Source organism: Pteropus medius, unplaced genomic scaffold (assembly GCF_902729225.1).
Source record: "Pteropus medius unplaced genomic scaffold, Ma_sr-lr_union100, whole genome shotgun sequence".
Lineage (NCBI taxonomy): Eukaryota > Metazoa > Chordata > Mammalia > Chiroptera > Pteropodidae > Pteropus > Pteropus medius.
Genome location: NW_024340849.1, coordinates 39,709,302 through 39,729,500, shown reverse-complemented (window position 1 = coordinate 39,729,500; position 20,199 = coordinate 39,709,302). Strand labels below are relative to the sequence as shown.

The 20,199-nt window shown below is 35.9% G+C and overlaps 1 protein-coding gene across 6 annotated transcripts in view; it reads left to right on the top strand.

Annotated features, from left to right (window-relative positions):
- The window catches only part of GREB1L (GREB1 like retinoic acid receptor coactivator), a 224,638-nt gene that overhangs the window by 150,138 nt on the left and 54,301 nt on the right, over positions 1 to 20,199 (top strand). For all 6 annotated transcript variants that reach the window (XM_039844894.1, XM_039844875.1, XM_039844890.1 and 3 more), the window contains 6 exons: positions 6,708 to 6,836; positions 9,370 to 9,486; positions 10,084 to 10,203; positions 11,225 to 11,362; positions 13,057 to 13,242; positions 19,435 to 19,761. In XM_039844894.1, the coding sequence (XP_039700828.1) occupies positions 6,708 to 6,836; positions 9,370 to 9,486; positions 10,084 to 10,203; positions 11,225 to 11,362; positions 13,057 to 13,242; positions 19,435 to 19,761 (1,017 nt within the window). The remainder of the gene's footprint in view (positions 1 to 6,707; positions 6,837 to 9,369; positions 9,487 to 10,083; positions 10,204 to 11,224; positions 11,363 to 13,056; positions 13,243 to 19,434; positions 19,762 to 20,199) is intronic.

Below are 20,199 nucleotides of genomic sequence, written 5' to 3'. Positions count from 1 at the left end.
AAGAATCTGAGCTCAGTAGAACTGTTCACCAAACAGTTGAAATCAAAGATGAACCAAAGAGATGTGATATGGGATAACAAAGTGTCTCCAACAGTAGTCTTTTTTCTTATTGACTTGTGTCGACAGGAGTACATAGTCTAATTATCTGTGAGTTATAAATATTTTCCCTTATTTATAATTTTGCTTATAGTGTTTTTTAAAATAACAGCTTTATTGAGCTATAATTCATTATACTATATAATTCACCCATTGAAAGTATACAATTAATGGATTTTAGTACATTCACAGAATTGTGCAACCATCACAATAAATTTCAGGGCATTTCCATCCAAGAGAAATCTTGTGCCTATTATCAGTCAGTCTGCATTTCACTCCACCCCCAACCCCTGCCCCTGGAAACTACAAATCTACTCTATTTCTAAGATTTGTTTATTCTGGACACTTCATATAAATGGAATCATAAAACATATGGCCTTTTGTGACTGGCTTCTTTCATTTGGCATAATGTTTTCAAGGTTCATCCATGTTGTAGCATGTATCAGTACTGCATTCCTTTTTACTGCTGACTGGTATCCCATTTTATGGATATACCATACTTTATTTACGTATTTATTAGTTGACGGACATTTGGGTTGTTTCTAGTTTAGGGCTATTATGAATAATGTTGCTGTGAACATTTGTGTACAGATTTTTGTGTGGAAATATTTTTTTATTTCTCTTTTATTTCGTACCTAGGAGTAGAATTGCTAGATCATGTGGTAGCTCCATATTTACATCCATCTGAGAAACTGCTTTCCAAAGTGACTGCATCATTTTACATTCCTACTAGCAATGTATAAGGGTTCTAATTTCTTCATATACTCACCAAAACTTGTTATTGTCTGTCTTTTTTATTTTAGCCATCCTAATGGGTGTGAAGTTGTTTCTCATGGTGGTTTTGATTTGTGTTTCTCCAGTGGCTAATGATGTTGAGCACTTTTTCATGTACTTATTGGCCATTTCTATATCTTTTTTGGAGAAAAATCTGTACAAATCACTTGCTCATTTTTCAGTTGGGTTATTTATCTTTCTGTTATTGAGTTGTAAGAGTTCTTTACAGATTCTGGTACAAGCCTTTTTATCAGATATGACATAAATATTTCTCCCACTCTGGGTTGTCTTTTCACTCTCGATGGTATCTTTTGAAGCCCAAAAGTTTTTTTATATTTTATTTTGATGAAGTCCAGTTCATCTTTTTTTTTCTTTTGTTGCTTGTGCTTTCAGTGTTACATCTAAAAAACAGTTGCCTAATCCAAGGCCATGAAGATTTACTCCTGTATTTTATTCTAAGAGCGTTTATTTCTGGACTCTCAGTGCTGTTCCACTGATCTGTGTCTGTCCTCATGCCAATGCCACACTGTGTGATGATGATTGTAGCTTTGCATGACATTCTAAAATGGTAAAAGATGAATCCTCCAGCTTTGTTTTTATTTTTCAAGATTGTTTTGGCTGTTCTGGGTCCCTTGCATTTCCATTTGAATTTTAGTATTAGCTAAATTTCTGCGCAGAAACCAGCTGAAATTTTGATAGGCTTACACTGAGTCTTTAGAACAATTTGGGTAGTGTTGCCATCTTAACAATATTAAATCTTCTGATCCATGAGCATAGGATGTCTTTCCCTTTATAGGATCTTTTTCCCTTTATTTAGGTCTTTTAAGTTTTTTTAACAATGTTTTGTAGTTTTCATAGTATAAGTTTTGCACTTCTCATTAAATTTATTAAGTTTACTTTTTCTGATGTTATAATAAATAGGAGTTTTCTCTTAATTTTATTTTTGTATTTATTGTTAGAGCACAGGAGTGCAGTTGATTTTTATATATTGATCTTATATCCTACAACTTTGGTAAATTCAAATTTATTAGCTCTAGTAGTTTTGTAGTGTATTCCTTAGTATTTCCATTTTGTCTATTTCATCTGAGTCATCTAATTTGAGGTCTGTATGAGTTTGCTGGGATTGCCATAAAAATACCATAGACTGGCTTAAACAACAGAAATGTATCTTATAACAGTTCTGGAGGCTGCAAGTCCAAGGTCAAAGTGCAGCAGGATTGGTTTTTCCTGAGGCCTCTCTCCTTGGCTTGCAGATAGCTGCCTTCCTGCTGTATCATTATATGGTCTTTCCTCTGGGCATGCATGCCCCTGGTGTGTGTCTCTTTCTCTTCTTATGAGGACACCAGTCATGTTAGATTAAGACCCCACACTTATGACCACATTTAACCTTAAAATTACCTATTTAAAGACCTATCTCCAAACATTGTCACATTCTAAGGTACTAGGGATTAGAGCTTCAACATATAAATTTGGGGGGTACATAGTTCAGTCCATAACAAGGGCATATAATTGTTCATAGTATTCCTTTATAATTCTTTTTATTTCTATAAGGTTTCTGTGATGCCCCTCTTGTTCATTCTTGATTTTTTTTGTTTGTTTGTTTAGTAATTTACATCTTTTTTTTTGTGGTCAATCTAAGTAAAAGTGTGAGTTTTGTTGATCTTCTCAAATAACTTTTGGTCTTGTTGATTTTCATTATTGTTTCTCTATTCCCTACTTCATTCATTTCTTATCTAGTTTTTATTGTTTCTTTTCTTCTACTTACATTGGGTTTAGTTTGCTCTTCTTTTTCTAGTGTCTTAAGGTGGAAGTTAGTTTATTTGAGATCTTTCTTCTTTTTTAATATAGGCATATATAACTATAAATTTTCCTTTAAGCATTTCTTTAACATCATGTCTTAAGTTTTCATCTGTTGTGATTTTTTTCATCTATCTTAAAGTGATATCTAATTTCCCTTGGGATTCCTTCTTCAATCATTGGTTATTTAGGATTTTGTTGTTTTATTTCTACATATTTGTGAAATTCTCAAATTTCCTTCTGTTACTGATTGCTGATTTGATTCCAGTGAGGTCAGAGAATGTATTTTATATGATTTCAATTCTTTTAAGTTTATCAAGGCTTCTTTTACCACCTAATATATTGTCTAGCCTGGAAAATGTTCTCTGTGCACTTGAGGATGTGTTTTCTCCTTTCGTTCTATTGATATCAATTAAGTCTAGTGGGTTTATAGTGTTGTTCAAGTCTTCTATTTTTTTGTTGACTGTCTCCCCAATTATATTCATCATTGAAAGCAAGGTATTGAAGTCTCCAACTATTATTATTGAATTGCTTGTTTCTCTCTTCAATTCTGTCAGTCTTTGCTTCATGAATTTGGGGCTCTGTTGTTAGGTGCATATATGTTTTTAATTGTTATATCTTCCTGGTGGGTTGATCCTTTCATCATTATAAAATATCCTTTTTCTCTAGTAATAATATTTTTTCTGTTAGCATAGCCAGCTCTCTACTGTTTGCATGGGTACAGTGTGTTTGCCATTCAGAATTTTTTATTATTATTATGTAGCTGAATAACTCAATCTTTTTTTATAGCTTTTACATTTTGAACAATAGTTTGTTCTTTTCCATTTCTGGGTTATAATGAACTCTCCCATGTTTTCTCCTACTGTTTCTATATTTTCAGTTTTTAAATGTATATCTTTGCTACATTTGACTTTGTTTGTTACTTGGTGTAAGATGCAGTCCAACTTAATTTTTTTCATATATATTCAATTGCCTCAACACAATTTATTGAATGGTTCATCTTTATTGCTACTTTGAGCTAACACCTTTATCTTATACTAAATTATCAAGTATATTTGCATCTACTCCTTACTGTCTTTTTTTGTTCCATTATTCTGTTTGTCTAATAATCCACTAAGACCACAATATTTTATTGACTGAGGTTTTATAATCTTATTACATCATCATACTAGCCTCCCCTAATTTCTCTTATTTTTCAGAATGTTTCCAGTTGTTCTTGTCTATTTTTTTTTTCAGATCAACATTACATCAATTTGCCTACTTTTAAAACATTCCAATAATTCTAATATTAATCCTAATAATATCTTAAACTACTGGCATTTTCCTAGGATCAGATTTTATTTATAAAATAACTTAGATTCAATGAGATACTAACCTATCAGAATAGCTGTAATTCTCAGAACAAGTAATAACAAATGCTGGAGAGGATGCGGAGAAAAAGGAATCCTCATACACTGCAAATTGGTACTGCCACTATGGAAAACAGTATGGAGGTTCCTCAAAAAACTAAGAATTGATATACCATATGATCTGGCAATCCCTTGACTGGGTATTTACCCCAAAGACTTGAAAACCCATATCCGAAAAGATACTCGCACACCCATGGTCATAGCAGCATTATTCACAGTAGCCAGGACATGGAAGCAATCGAAGCAATCTGTCCTACAATAGATGATTGGCTAAAGAAGCTGTGGTACATGTATATAATGGAATATTACTCAGCCATTAGAAGAGATGAAATACTGCCATTGGCGACAACATGATTGGACCTCGAGATATCAGCCAAAGAAATCAGCCAGACAGAAAAAGTTGAAAATCATATGATATCATTTATATGTGGGATATAAACCTAAAAACAACAAATGAACAGAACAAACAGAGACTCATGGACATGGATTATAGACTAGTGGTTACCAGAGTGTAGGGGTGGGGGAGGAGGGGAGAGGTAGACGGGGTAAAGGGGGTCAAATATAGAGAGTTAGGTGGAGAGTGAATTGGGTAAAGGGGATCAAATATATGGTAGCTGAAGGAAACTAGACTTTGGGTGATAAACACACTATAGAATATACAGATGTGAAATTATAATGTACACCTGAAAATTATATAATTTTATTAACCAATGTTACCCCAATAAACTTAATTTTAAAAAATTAAAAAATAAAAATAAAAATAAATTCGAAGATATTGATTGAACTTGAGATAAAGCGGTTATTATATAAAGTTCAAAGGTAGCACATAAAACTAGTTTTTGTAAAATAAATGTTTGAAGCATAAAAAAAAAAACTTAGGTTGACTGCCATCTTTTTGACATTGAATATTCCTGCTCAGCAACATGTTACGTGTGGACACTTGTTCAGGTCTTTTTTCATGATCTACAGAAGTATTTTTTAATTAAAAAAAAAAAATTTAATATGAAAAGTTAAAATACATATAAAATAGACATAATAATATAATTAACCTCCACCATGGACCAGCTTCAATCATTGTGAACACATGGTCAATGTTATTTAATCTTACTCCCTTTCTTTCTCCCTCCCTCAATATTTTAAAACAGATCCCAGCCATTATATTAAATACTATAAAGTTTTCTTTATGTAGTGTGTACTTTTCTTATTAAGCTTATTCCTTATCTAACTATTGGTTAGGCATTTTATCTAGCTATTGGTTGTTGTTTTTATATATGAAAATTAATTTCTGTATATTAATTTTGTACTCTTTCATTATTTCTAAAAGATTAGTCTGGTCTAATCTGAATTCATTGATTACGGAAAAATAAGGTGAATCACCACCTTATTTCGTAATTTGTCAACCAAATTTCACCAACATGTTTACTCGGACTGTTAAAATATGCTAAAATTCTAAGTATAAACTAATGTATTAAGCTACTAGTCTTGTTCCAAACAATATGATTGTGGCCTGAAACATAATGAGCAACCTGTGTAATGGCACTGCAAACTTAGCTGGGATTCCTATCCTATACATTTCTTTGTTAAGATCTGAAAAATTTGGGTCGTCTTCCATTTCCTGTGACTTTATAATGTTGTATGTGCAGTTACTGGCCTCTACTCTTCCTATTGAACTTAAAATCACTCCCTGGTGGTAAGTCAGGCTCTTAGAGAGGCACATTAACTCTTCTGAGCCAGTAGAGGACCATTTCAATCTTTTGAGTTCTTAATGAGAAACACCATTAGTTGTATTAGCAATCAGGTTTGGGTATGAATATTAATTTTTTAGATAATTTCTAGTGTAGCACCATCAGTATCCTGCTTTTTAGAGTACTTTATTTTTCAAACTCTCGTAGATTTTTAACAGTCCTTTTTGACACTTTCCTGTGTAAATTGATCAAACTGTTCTGCCAGAGTAGAGTCAGGGATTTGGGGTCTGTACTCATTTCAGAAAACTCTGGTTGGCTCGAGTCTTTATCCCAGAGCCTGTCTCTGAAATGGCATGTGGTTTTTTGAAGCTGAATTATTTTCTGAATCCAAATAGGAACTTTTTTTTTGGATGTACCTGGTATTACATAGGTAAATTAATTCTATTTTTTTCCAAAAATTAAAGCAACTTTTCTTCAGAGAGAAGTGCTTTCTCCTAGAGTGCAATGACCTAGTTTGTGTGACACTTTTTAAATAACGAACTCATGTGGATAGAGATAAATATATCTCATTAAAATAGGGAGACAGTTTAATATGACACATAAAGATATCCTTGATATCATATCTTATAATTTTGACCAAGTTTTAAATGACTACCACTATTTAAGGTACTAGTACCTATCTCATTTTTTATAGAGATTAAGTGAATTGATATATTTAAAGTGCTTATACTAGCACCCAGCACATAGTAACTTCTAGTGAGTGTTTGTTATATACATAAAAAAAAATAATAAAACCTGAATACAGAGAAATTGACTTTCCTAAAATAAGTCAAGAAAAAAATTGTAATTCTACAATCTGTTTTCTTTCACCTCACTCTTGTTGACTTAACTTCTTTCCTGTATATATAAATAGTTGCTAATTTGAACAACCTCTTTCATTTTAAAGATTCGCCAATTCTCAGTCCAACTAATTCTGCAATCAATTTAAGTGGAGCTCAGGACCTGACCCGGAACAGGAACATTGTGAAGCCGCTGGCTTTGTCTTTGCAGGTTGTAGGGAAGACTTTTGCTGCAGGTGATGTTTTCCTCACTTATATTTCTTTGGTAAATATATAGTCTATAAAAGACTCATGTGAAATTTAATTGAGTTTGGTAGAAGAAAACAGAAGCTGCTTCTTTACCAATCGATGACAGAAGTGGGGCTATCTATAATAATGTATTTTTATACAAAGCTTTGTGTTCTCTGCGTTCTAACCAGATGAGTCAAGGAATGACATTTGACCCAGGAGACAGAGCTAGTACTCAAATATTTCTTGAGTACCTATTATGATGAGGAACTAGGGATAGAAAGATAAATAAGATTCAATCCCTGACCTGTAATGCACTTATAACCTAGTAGGAGAGATAGACTGATAAGAAAATATTTTCAGTGTGCTGCAGTAAATAGAACAATATGCTAGGGGAGCACAGAGGAGGTTTTAGCTCAACATTTTGGGGATTAGTCAAGAATGAATTCTTGGAGGAGTTTGGTCTTGAACTATGAGTTGATATTCACTGTACAAAGGAATGAGGAAAACACATTTCAGATTCAGAGAAATGCAAGAACAAAACGGGAAAGGAAAAGGAAGGGAAAGAAGCAGCATGATGCGTGCAGGAACTTACAGTACTTTGGACTTGTTAAAACCTATAAAATGTCAAACTCAAGGAGACAGGCGGTGAGTAAATGGTAAACAAGGGAAAAATTACAGGAGACCAACCTAAGAAGCATGGATTTTACTCTGTAACTTATGGAGTACGTGGTCTTATTTGAACTTGAGTTAGATCATTTTGGCAGCAAAGAAAATAAAAGGTAGGAAAACTAGTTGAAAGTCATTTCAGTAGTCTAGGTGAGAAATGATGAGGTCCTTGGTCAGGGCAATAATAGGTTGGAGAGGAGGAGAGAGATTGGAGAACTACTCAGGAAGTAAAATCAGCAGGACTTGACTGACCAAAGTGAGCATGAAGTAGAAGGGGTCTCGGCTTATGTCCATCTTTCTAATGGTGCTATTGCTTGAGACAGGGAATGCAGGTTTCCCAGGAAGAGATTGTGAGTTTGATTTTGGACATGTTGAGTTTGAGATACCTATGAGATATCCAAGTGGAGAGCTGTTTAAAAGTCATTTAATTTATCGTAGGAAAGAATCAGAACTGATAGTATAGAGTTGAGTCACCAGTAATATGTGATTAAAATCACCAGAGTAAATAATATGTGATTTAAGTCACCAGGAGAAATGTAGGATAAGGCAAGCTGTGAACTAAGGCTAGAATCCTAGAAAATTCCAGAATTTAAGGAAAAGAAATTATCAGAGAGGTAGAAGAATGAGGAGAAATAGAGCCTGTCATTCTTAGAAACTTTCCAACAGTTAGGCATCATAATTTATCCAGATCACTTTTGTTCTTACGCTGGTCCAACAATTCTTGCAGATCTACCTTCTGGTAAGATTATAGGTTTAAACAAACTAGATCCAAGTTTTTACAGCATTTAAAAATGTATGAAATTATGGATGTTGTCAGTAATCTCATGGTTGCTAAAACCATTAAATGAAAAGCTGATGAACAACTTTGTAATTCAAGTATTAAGCTAGCAACTCTTGAAACCACTGATCAATCTTATAAGAAGAGAAAAAAACAGCCATTATGTGCCTCCTGATGAAAGTATACAATACTACTTGTGAGATACTCTTGCCAAAAAGAATCAGATCTGGATGTGAGTAAGCCTCTATATATAACAATTAGTTTATAAGAAATAGAGGAGATGTTAAATGATACCATGGATATCCAATCAGCAAAATCCAAAAAATGAGAAATTCTGCCAAGTTTTTAGCAAATTAATTGTAAGAAAGAGAAAAGGGAAATCCTATATATTAAAAGAAGTTTAAGAGATCTAGCAACTAAATTCAATGTGTGGATTTTTTAAAATCTCAATTAGAACAAGCCAACTGTAAAAAAAAAACCATTTCTGAGATAATTAGGTGAAATTTGAATACTGATGGAATATTTTATATTAATAAATTATTAATTATTGTTAATTTTAAGTATAATAATATTGTTTTTCAAGAATCCTTTTCTTTTAGAAACAAATATAGAAGTATTTACAGATGAAATTATATGATAAATGAGTTTGCTTCACAATAATCCAGAGCATATATGTTTTATGTGGGGTGAGGGGAAGAGATAGGAAGTATAGATAGAGCAAGATTGACCATGTGTTAATGAATGTTGAACCTAGGCGGTGGGGTACATAGTTATACATATTATACTATTTTCTCTACGTTTGTATATGTTTGAAGATTTCCATAATACAAAGTTTTAAAAAAAAGTCGTCTCTTCCTTCCACCCTTCACCTCCAAAGATTTCACTGAAAATGATTCTAAAAGATTCTCAGGTGACACTTCATTTTAAGGAAAATACTACTCTGATGGTTATAGTTGGCTTTATGTAACTGTAATGTCCTGTCAGTGAGATTTCTTTGAATCCTAGAGTATGAGGTTTATTGTATGGTTGCAGCATCACAGAAAGTAGTGTCCTGTCCAGCCTCTATTCTGAGTGGTTCCTCTCGTGTACTACAGATGGCGCTAATGGAAATGGTAACCATGGTGGGAAGAGCAGTACATCTAGCTCCACTCCAGCCTGCCCAGGAAATTACTCTTTGTCACCAAGACCTAGCTATGCATCAGGAGACCAAGGTACAATACTCATCTTAGAGTTTTGAAATAATGCAACTTAATTATGGAAGAAGTGCTTCAGAGGTCAGAATGATGAATTATCTGACAGTGCACTCCCAGTTTATCCTTAGCTTCTCATACAATGTTTTGAAAGTTTATAATTGGTCTGAGCAGTAAGGATTAAATATTTTGGTGATTCTACAAGATGAGCCTATCTAGGAAATAATAGTGAATCAAGTGTATAAGGAAGTATTTTGAAAAACTATGGGCTTTGCTGACCAACGTACAGGGTTCCAAGTTTCTCTCTGTTATGTGACCCTGGGCAAATCTGAGCCTTCTTTTCACCATCTACAAAATGGGTATAACAATATATTTGTCCTACAACTTCACAGGGTTGTTGATAGAATCAAATGAAAGAATCTGGGTAAAATTGTAAATTGGAAAACAGCATACCAATCTTAAGTGGTACTGTTACTATGACTTTTTCTAATTTAATCTTTACCTCTAGAAAAGCAACAGGCTTTCTAAGTATAATCAAATTAAAGGTTCTGTAGTACTTTGGTTTCTTTCCTTTCTTTTACTGCTATGGACAAAGCTCATCTTTCTTTTTGCTTTCAGCTACCATGTTCATTTCTGGGCCACCAAAGAAACGACACCGGGGATGGTACCCTGGGTCACCTGTCCCCCAACCTGGTTTAGTTGTACCTGTTCCTACAGTTCGCCCTCTTTCAAGAACTGGTAAGATTCCAACAGAAGATGGATTTTAAGTTTTCTTGAATTAGCGGAGGTATCTTCTACTCTTGTTCTTTCCCTGAACCTTTAAAGATAAATTTCCTTAACCAACCATTGTTTCCAGTATTATATATGGATACTGATAGTAGCTAATATTTGTCTCCATTCATTTGCCTTCCTTAGAAGCACATGTGCCATCATAAAGATCTTAATTCACCATCTGACTTTGTTTTAGCCCATACTATTGGTAAGCCATTGTTTACATAGGGCATGATGCTACCAACCCACCATCAGAGAGCACAAATGAACTTGCTTTGCCAGTAGTGGTGTTAGATATGTTCTCCGATGATCTGGTTCCTTATGTGACCCATACTTATTTCTGGCCTGGATAGTGCAGTTGTGACTAGAATCCTGAAAAACCAGCTGGTTCTCCTTTAACCCAAGCTGTGGCCATTTTTGTGCCTATAGTTAAATGTTCAAATGCTCATTACATTTTGCTGTACAAAACACAGACAAATGTAAATATACCAATTCTAATATATAGATGGAGTTCTTTAAATTTAAGTTTGTTTAAATAAATAATTTTAAAGACTAAAGAGAGATACTGTATACACAAAGAATTGTGCCAATATGTTATTATAGTTGCCTCTAGGTGGTACTGATTTATGAGCAGTTGATCCTTTTTCAGACTTTTCTGTACTTTTCAATTTTTCTATAATGAGCAGATATGCCTTGATATTCTGCTGGGGAAAGATACAAAACAGAATCCAAAAAACTTCATCTGAAAGAACTATCAAAATTCTAAATAGTAGTTACCACCAGATGATGTGATAATGGTTGATTTTTTCCCTTTTGTCTTTCTCACTTCTAATGTTATATAATAAACATGAATTACTTCAATGAGGGGGGAAAAAAAAATTAGACCTCCAAAACGTCCATATTAAAAGTATTAATACTGCATTGATTTCAGTTGTATTGCCTTTAGCTTTTATGTCTAATCCTTCTTGTCAAACAACTTTTTTTCCAGAGTCCCTTTTATCTGCCCCAGTTCCACAGACCCCATTAACTGGAATTTTACAACCTCGACCCATTCCTGCAGGGGAAACTGTAATTGTTCCTGAAAACCTGCTGAGTAACTCAGGAGTTAGACCAGTAATTCTGATAGGTAAGGCAAAGGAATTCCAAGGTGCCTGTGTCATCTGGAATCTAGGAGTGTTTCTCCATTGCTTTGTGTATTTTTTCACATATTCAGAAATATATTTCTTTGTCCATCTGTTGATTCTTTCAGCTTTTATTGGTCAGCTCCTTCATTCTATATTAAATATATGACTAGAAATTGGGAATAAGGCAATCTTTTGGCCCACAGGGAGCACTGTTTAGTGAAAGATTCTGTTATATAAATAACAATTACAACATTCCACGATACTTGAGCTGGTAGAGGTTCACAACCAAGAACTACAAGCGCTTAGAGGAAAGGGAGCTTCACTCCTCCTTAAAGGGGTCTGAGAAGACTTCTCGTAGGTGGTGTTTCAGCTAGGTCCTGAGTGAGACCTAGGGCAAGAGTGGACAAGATAGGAGAGGGGACATTTAAGTCAAAGGGAGCCAAACCACAAAGAAAAGAAGCAAGCTGAGCCAGCTAATAGGCCCCACTCAGGATAACCAAGAGGTCCCCAGGGTTGCAGATCTGAACTGTGGGGAATCATCTGTGAATCAGAATCTTTAAGGAGTCTGAGTCTTTCCAAGCTGTGTATAAGTGGAGGTATAGACATTTAGGAGTCCCTATATTCCAGTACTAAGTGCCTTTCATACCCACTCAAGGGTCCCCTCATTTGAGGGCTAGCCTAGACCAGAAGGAGACTGCCTGCTTTACCTTGGGGACTTAACAGATAGGGTGTTTATGTTTAGGTCTTCTGGATATGTCTATGTGAGGTGTTATCTGCTGCTTGCAGTTGGCTTGAGTCTCCTGACATGGATGGTTTTGTTTCAAACCCTGTCCTTTATCAGGCTCCCCTATCCACTCATCCTGGATCTGTAGGCACTGGAGGAGTCCCGTTGTTTTCATTCTGTATGTCAGGAAGTTCTTATTGAACATTTGACTTGCATGCATAGTCCAAGTAAGCCTTGGAAACATACGTAAAACATGGGGACCTTGGTATCTGCCTTTTAGAAAGACTCAAAGAGAGACTGTCCTCTCTATCAGACCACCAAAACAGGGTATATTGTAACATATTTTTGTCCTGTAAACTTCTAAGATAACTTGAAGCTGTTTGCTGACATTAGGAAGAGAACATAATAAAAAATAGCTAAGATAGCAAGAGGAGTAAAACCTCCAAGTACCTGCAACTGGCAGAATATTGCTTTTGATCAATGAGTTTAGCTTTACAAATTTTTAAAGAAAACCTCAGGAAGTGAAGCATGTTTTTACAATCTGTCTGTTTGGGTTTGTTTGTTTATTTGTTTGTTTTTCCCTGACATCTTATCTGAAAAGAAACTTGATCGAGAATTTTACCAGAAAATATTTTATCATTGCAGTTTTACAAAGGATACGGAGATATTTTGCAAACTCTCATCAATCCTTTATGGCAGACATATGATTATTAACATGTTCTTTCTGTGGGAAACAGATAAATATTTTTGAGTATTTTTGCTTCTCGTTCATCTGACTTAATGAAAGGGTAAAATTTGGAGCATCTGAATGAATTCTCTAGGATTGATATGTTTGAGTGATTTGTTTGGTAGCCATCCATCTCCGAGGGCAGGGAACTTTATTGAGCATCTTTGATCCTAATTGAGCAAGTGTACCTGGTTGGACCTCAAAAGGAAATGTTGAACTTTATTGACCTGCTTCTTTTGGGGCAGGCTATGGCACTTTACCCTATTTCTATGGAAATGTTGGTGACATTGTTGTGAGTCCGCTGCTGGTGAATTGCTACAAGATTCCACAGTTGGAAAACAAAGATTTGGAACAGTTAGGGTTGACTGGCAGCCAACTCCTGAGTGTGGAAAACATGATTCTTCTGACGATACAGTATCTTGTGCGGCTAGGTAAGCTATTTTCAATAATCATTTGATGGTGATGGTTTTTATTCTTTTTTTTAAGATACTTTTTTTTCCTTTCTCCACTTTCTCACATTAATCCAACTATCTCTTACGCTCCCTTTCATTTCTGACGTTGTTTTCCTTCAGCCCCATTCGCTATGACTTTCCTTTTCCTCTCCATTTCCTTTTCACTCCTTTTCCCTCCTTTCCACCACTTGCCTATTTACCTGCACACCCACCCCCATTTCTCTGAGATCTCTCCTCCCTTGCTCCTGGCTCTTTCTTTGGGTTCTAGAAGAGAGAAATTGCTCCACCTAGTGTCCAGTGTCATAGTGGTCCTGAAGTCTCCAAAGGATTTGATGACAGAACTTCAAAGAGCTGTGCCCCAGCATCTTTCCTTGGGAAGTCTGGCCAAGCCACCTTTCTGAAAGTGCAGCTGCCATTTGGAATGCAAATGTAGTCATTGCCTTAGAGAATTATTTTCCAGTTAGCCTTTTTATCTTGTTTATCTGCGGTCCCTACATCCATTTTTTAGTTCTCCAGCTACACCACTTTGATGTAGTCCCATGTTTCTTTCCTTCGTTGAGGTAGTAATAACTGGACCTCCTTGGAAGTCTCTCTAGGCTTTACGATAAGGGGTATACATAGGTCATGAACCCTTCACTTCCTCTATCTGCTATAGCCTCTGAGCCCCACAGTGGGTATATGCAGGTGCCTTGACAATACTGTGGTGAGTCAGCAACATTTACATTGCAATGTCCTTTATTTTGCAAACTGCAGTGGGCTATCTAATATGCAGCCTAATTACACACTCACTCTAGGACTTAAGGCCACTGATTTACTTAGGAAGATCCTGAAGATATAAAATTACACCTAAAAAATTTTATCTGCACGCCTGTGAATTTTTTTAATATTTGAAAATATTTTGCTTTTGAAAAATGAAAACACTGGGCTCAACAACGTTTAAAGGAAAAATGCTTCAGCAGGCCAGATTCAGCATTTGGAGCATCAGCTGGCAGCTGTGGCTCTTGGTGCCCTGAGAGCCCGAAGGCCTGCTTTGACATGGGAGCAGCTTTGACATGGGCTTTTGAAACTTGCAAGGTTTCAGCTATCTCATGAGCCATTTTCATGGTAACCCCAGGCCTTCCTAATCATGCTTATTAGGAAGGGTAATAAAATTATAAAACCACCTGTGTCTGCAGCTCATTTGATGTCATAATTTTAATTTTTACGTACTGACTTTCACTATGTTCCAAGATCTGAAACTAGCTTTAGATGTATCCAGAATCAGTAGGACATATAGAGTTATGCTGTTATAGCAAACTAAGCCAATCAGTTTAGCATATTTTTCAATCTTCATAACAATTTTTAAAAGTCAAAGTCCAAGTTAATTAAATGAACTAAATGGTCGAAACAAAATATCTTCCCTCAAATTACTAAAAGCTCTTAGTTTACAAAATAAAAAACACCTTCATGCAATTAGACAAAACACTTCTCCACCCTGCAGTATGTGTTCTCTCCAGAGTTTTACTTGCAAGCAATTAATTATGTCTCTTAATATACATGAGCAGCTATTTCTTTTTTTTTAATCTAATCTGTGTACATTGGGACATTTCTCTTTAATAACTAACTCTTCTAGAGTCCTTGAATTATTTAAAATTTATTTATTTGGTCAGGAAAGTGTGGAGACCAATGCTAAGAGCTGGGTCTTGGGAGCCAGAGAGACCTGGGTTGAAATCCCAGCCGCAGACCCTACTTATTGACTTGGCAAGGTTCTACTGTCTCTGAACTTCTGTGTCCTTATCTGTAAATTGAGGCGTATAAAATATATGTAGATCATAAAGCTGCTGTAATGATGAAATAAAACACCAATACAATTTATTTATTTTGCCTTCAGGGGTTTTAAAAAACGGAACGAGAATATCTTCACATATGCTATAGATAATAGATAAACATTTTAAAAAGTAAACCAAACTTCTAAAAAGACAGGTCTAATACTTTGACAGCTCAGTTACCTGGAGGTAACTAAAGAAGAAAAGCAAACTTCTTCAGAAGGAATAGGCCTTTCCACTAGAGTGACNTCAGATCCTGGTGATGGTTTTTATTCTTTTTTTTAAGATACTTTTTTTTCCTTTCTCCACTACCTCACATTAATCCAACTATCTCTTACGCTCCCTTTCATTTCTGACGTTGTTTTCCTTCAGCCCCATTCGCTATGACTTTCCTTTTCCTCTCCATTTCCTTTTCACTCCTTTTCCCTCCTTTCCACCACTTGCCTATTTACCTGCACACCCACCCCCATTTCTCTGAGATCTCTCCTCCCTTGCTCCTGGCTCTTTCTTTGGGTTCTAGAAGAGAGAAATTGCTCCACCTAGTGTCCAGTGTCATAGTGGTCCTGAAGTCTCCAAAGGATTTGATGACAGAACTTCAAAGAGCTGTGCCCCAGCATCTTTCCTTGGGAAGTCTGGCCAAGCCACCTTTCTGAAAGTGCAGCTGCCATTTGGAATGCAAATGTAGTCATTGCCTTAGAGAATTATTTTCCAGTTAGCCTTTTTATCTTGTTTATCTGCGGTCCCTACATCCATTTTTTAGTTCTCCAGCTACACCACTTTGATGTAGTCCCATGTTTCTTTCCTTCGTTGAGGTAGTAATAACTGGACCTCCTTGGAAGTCTCTCTAGGCTTTACGATAAGGGGTATACATAGGTCATGAACCCTTCACTTCCTCTATCTGCTATAGCCTCTGAGCCCCACAGTGGGTATATGCAGGTGCCTTGACAATACTGTGGTGAGTCAGCAACATTTACATTGCAATGTCCTTTATTTTGCAAACTGCAGTGGGCTATCTAATATGCAGCCTAATTACACACTCACTGTAGGACTTAAGGCCACTGATTTACTTAGGAAGATCCTGAAGATGTAAAATTACACCTAAAAAATTTTATCTGCACGCCTGTGAATTTTTTTAATATTTGAAAATATTTTGCTTTTGAAAAATGAAAACACTGGGCTCAACAACGTTTAAAGGAAAAATGCTTCAGCAGGCCAGATTCAGCATTTGGAGCATCAGCTGGCAGCTGTGGCTCTTGGTGCCCTGAGAGCCCGAAGGCCTGCTTTGACATGGGAGCAGCTTTGACATGGGCTTTTGAAACTTGCAAGGTTTCAGCTATCTCATGAGCCATTTTCATGGTAACCCCAGGCCTTCCTAATCATGCTTATTAGGAAGGGTAATAAAATTATAAAACCACCTGTGTCTGCAGCTCATTTGATGTCATAATTTTAATTTTTACGTACTGACTTTCACTATGTTCCAAGATCTGAAACTAGCTTTAGATGTATCCAGAATCAGTAGGACATATAGAGTTATGCTGTTATAGCAAACTAAGCCAATCAGTTTAGCATATTTTTCAATCTTCATAACAATTTTTAAAAGTCAAAGTCCAAGTTAATTAAATGAACTAAATGGTCGAAACAAAATATCTTCCCTCAAATTACTAAAAGCTCTTAGTTTACAAAATAAAAAACACCTTCATGCAATTAGACAAAACACTTCTCCACCCTGCAGTATGTGTTCTCTCCAGAGTTTTACTTGCAAGCAATTAATTATGTCTCTTAATATACATGAGCAGCTATTTCTTTTTTTTTAATCTAATCTGTGTACATTGGGACATTTCTCTTTAATAACTAACTCTTCTAGAGTCCTTGAATTATTTAAAATTTATTTATTTGGTCAGGAAAGTGTGGAGACCAATGCTAAGAGCTGGGTCTTGGGAGCCAGAGAGACCTGGGTTGAAATCCCAGCCACAGACCCTACTTATTGACTTGGCAAGGTTCTACTGTCTCTGAACTTCTGTGTCCTTATCTGTAAATTGAGGTGTATAAAATATATGTAGATCATAAAGCTGTTGTAATGATGAAATAAAACACCAATACAATTTATTTATTTTGCCTTCAGGGGTTTTAAAAAAGGGAACGAGAATATCTTCACATATGCTATAGATAATAGATAAACATTTTAAAAGTGTGGTAACTAAAGAAATACATAAACTTTGCATGAATAGGCCTTCCAATTAGAGGACTTACTAAAATGGTAATCTGAAAATCTTTTGAAGTAGATAATGAAATTAGCAAATCCATAGATTCTTAGGCTCTGAGTCTGTTGGAACCTTGTCTTTTCCTATTAAGGTTGTTCTATATGAAAAGCCATCAGAACTGATGCCTGAGCTAAGCTGAGTTACTTTAAGGAGCAAAATTACTATTATCAAGTAGTATTTGAAATGTAGAGAAAAGGCTCCTGCAATTTAGCTATAAAGGCTGAGGATGAGGAAATGGGAGGTGATTGGAAGCAAGGCATTTTACTAAGAGCTCTCTTACCTCCTTTAAACTTTGATACATTTTTCATTTCTCAATTCCTAACAGTAATTCAGTCAGACCTGTATAAAAGTGAGTTTTAAGGCAACAGAGAATGCTGTGAACATGTTTGATAATTATTTTCCCTAAATGCCTTTATATTTGAAACTAATTATGCTGCCTAATAGAATATATTATTCAGTCATGGTTTGGAGTGGGTTTTATGGACACACCTATTAACCAGGCCTCTAAGCCTTCAGGTGGTCTATGGGAAGCAGTAGGGAAATTGGAGGTAATCAGAGCCACATGCTTTTGAGCTGTCAACTGCTCTGATGGAATAAAGCTTTAAATAGATGATTACTTTCCCTTCATTTAATACGGTCAGTATGAATCTATCTACTTTGAGCTGACTACCAAGTGTGTACCTAGTGACCACTAATCATGATGCTAATTTGATAAAGCTAAATGAAGATCAGATGCACCGATGGCTCCCTGGAGGCAATCATCTCCCCTTAGCAAGTGACTGGGGAGGACATAAGAAATATAAACACAATGTAAGCAGTGCAATTTTCTGGCCCTCTTTGCATGTATAGAAGAGAAAAATCTATTAGGATGTCACTCTCCTACCTTCTTCTGGCCTCCAGCCAATCCTGGAAAAAACTTTCTCCAAGTAAAGTTGCTTATTTTTAAAATGTATAATATTTTATTTAATTTTTTCCTATCTTAAAAATTACTAACCCTTCATTTTCTTACTTTCCCAGAGAAGATGGGTAGGAACCAGGAAGGCCACTTAAGCTCCTGTTAAAGGAAGGAGAGTTCTGACTCACTCACAGTGCCTCCTTCCCACATAGAAGTCCAGTCTCCTATCCCTATATGTTTTCACAGGGGCTGCTAGCCCTGAGTTCTAAGGCTATTGCTTAATCTCACATCATAGACCCTGAGGAGTCTGTATCTGTTTATGGGAGCCTGAGTTTCAAATCTCAGGTCTGCACAGCAAAAGAAATGACTGAACAACGGAAGTGAACATAGTGTCACTAGTTTCAATTTAAACTAAATGTGAGAATTCATTTGTGTTACTTGGATGTCGAACATTGACTTGGTTATTTTGTCCTAGAGACTGGTTGAGTTTCTAAAGAGAATAAGAGAAACAAAATCTCCCGAATTCCAGAGGCCACAGGCCACCCGTAGACACTTAGCCACAACCACGCCTGGGGAAGAGGGCTACGGTCCATATTTAACAACCCAGAATGCTGGGGATAACTAGGTGATGAGAGCATGCTCTATCTGGGGAAAGTGTGAGGCTGCCTAAATATAAATTAGGAGTGAAAAATAATTAAACTTAATTTCCTGTGGATAGCATTCTCAAAATTAGATACAGAGGCAATACATGAAAATGTTTTGCATGGTACCTACGAATAAAATGAGAAACGAGTGAAACTTAAAGTTGATTATACACCAGTAGGTTAGCTAGCATCTTACTTCATTAGTCATTGACCATTTCCATAGTAACAAGTTTAATAGATCAGGCAATATGCCACTTTCAATGACCATCTCCCAAGGTGTACGGTGGAATTAATACAATCTCTGAGTACATCTTCTTTTCAACATATCAAGATTAGAATAAAGGAGAACAGAAGCCTGCATTTTAAAAATATATTGAGACAGAGAGAGAAGGTAATTTCCCAGTATGATATGGTTAGTAGGGGCTCTATACTTGTGGCCACTACAGGATAAAGTTTATTTGCCAGTAGGAGTATGGTAGCCTTAGAAAGACTGCACGCTCATGTGTGTCTCTCTTTTCTAGCTGTGATTTTTTAAAAAATTCTAGCTGTAATTCTCTTCAATTTAGGTCCTGATCAGATACCTCTCAGGGAAGAATTTGAGCAAATTATGCTGAAAGCTATGCAGGAATTTACTCTGAGAGAGAGAACCCTGCAGATGGGTGCTCAGTGTACACCTGTGTCACCAGGACAACTCCCCTGGCTTGCTAGATTAATTGCCAGCGTATCTCAAGACTTGGTTCATGTGCTTGTGACCCAAAACTCTTTGGCGGAGGGCATTTCAGAGACATTGAGGACTCTCAGTGAAACGAGACACTATCAAAGGCTACCAGATTATGTTGTGGCAATTTGCGCATCGAAAATCAGAGGAAATGAATTTTGTGTGGTAGTACTAGGTGAGTAATATTTCTTGTTTGTTTGTTTGTTTTTAATCCATTCATTCAATCACCTGCCATTTGAAAAATATTTATTGGGTATTTCAGGCATCCGTGCAACTAATCTTTGGTTAAGTGTTCCCACTTGGGTTCATCTTCCTAATTTTAACTTTTCCTTTTCTCCTCAGATCAGATTTGTGTAGCCCTTATTTTGGCTGGTGTTCCTGTCAGCTGGTTGTGGGCACATTATTTCAAATCATACCCTAGTAACAGATACCCTTGTCTCATGTAACTTCTGTTCTTAAAACGTTTTGGAAATGTTACCACTCCAACATGTGATAAAGCCATTGCCACAGGTGGCCTAAGCCAGTTAATCAAATTTGCCAGGAACTTAGCTCACGTATTCACCTCCTCACCGAAGAGGATATTTAATGTTGTAATATTGACTCTAAAGAAAAC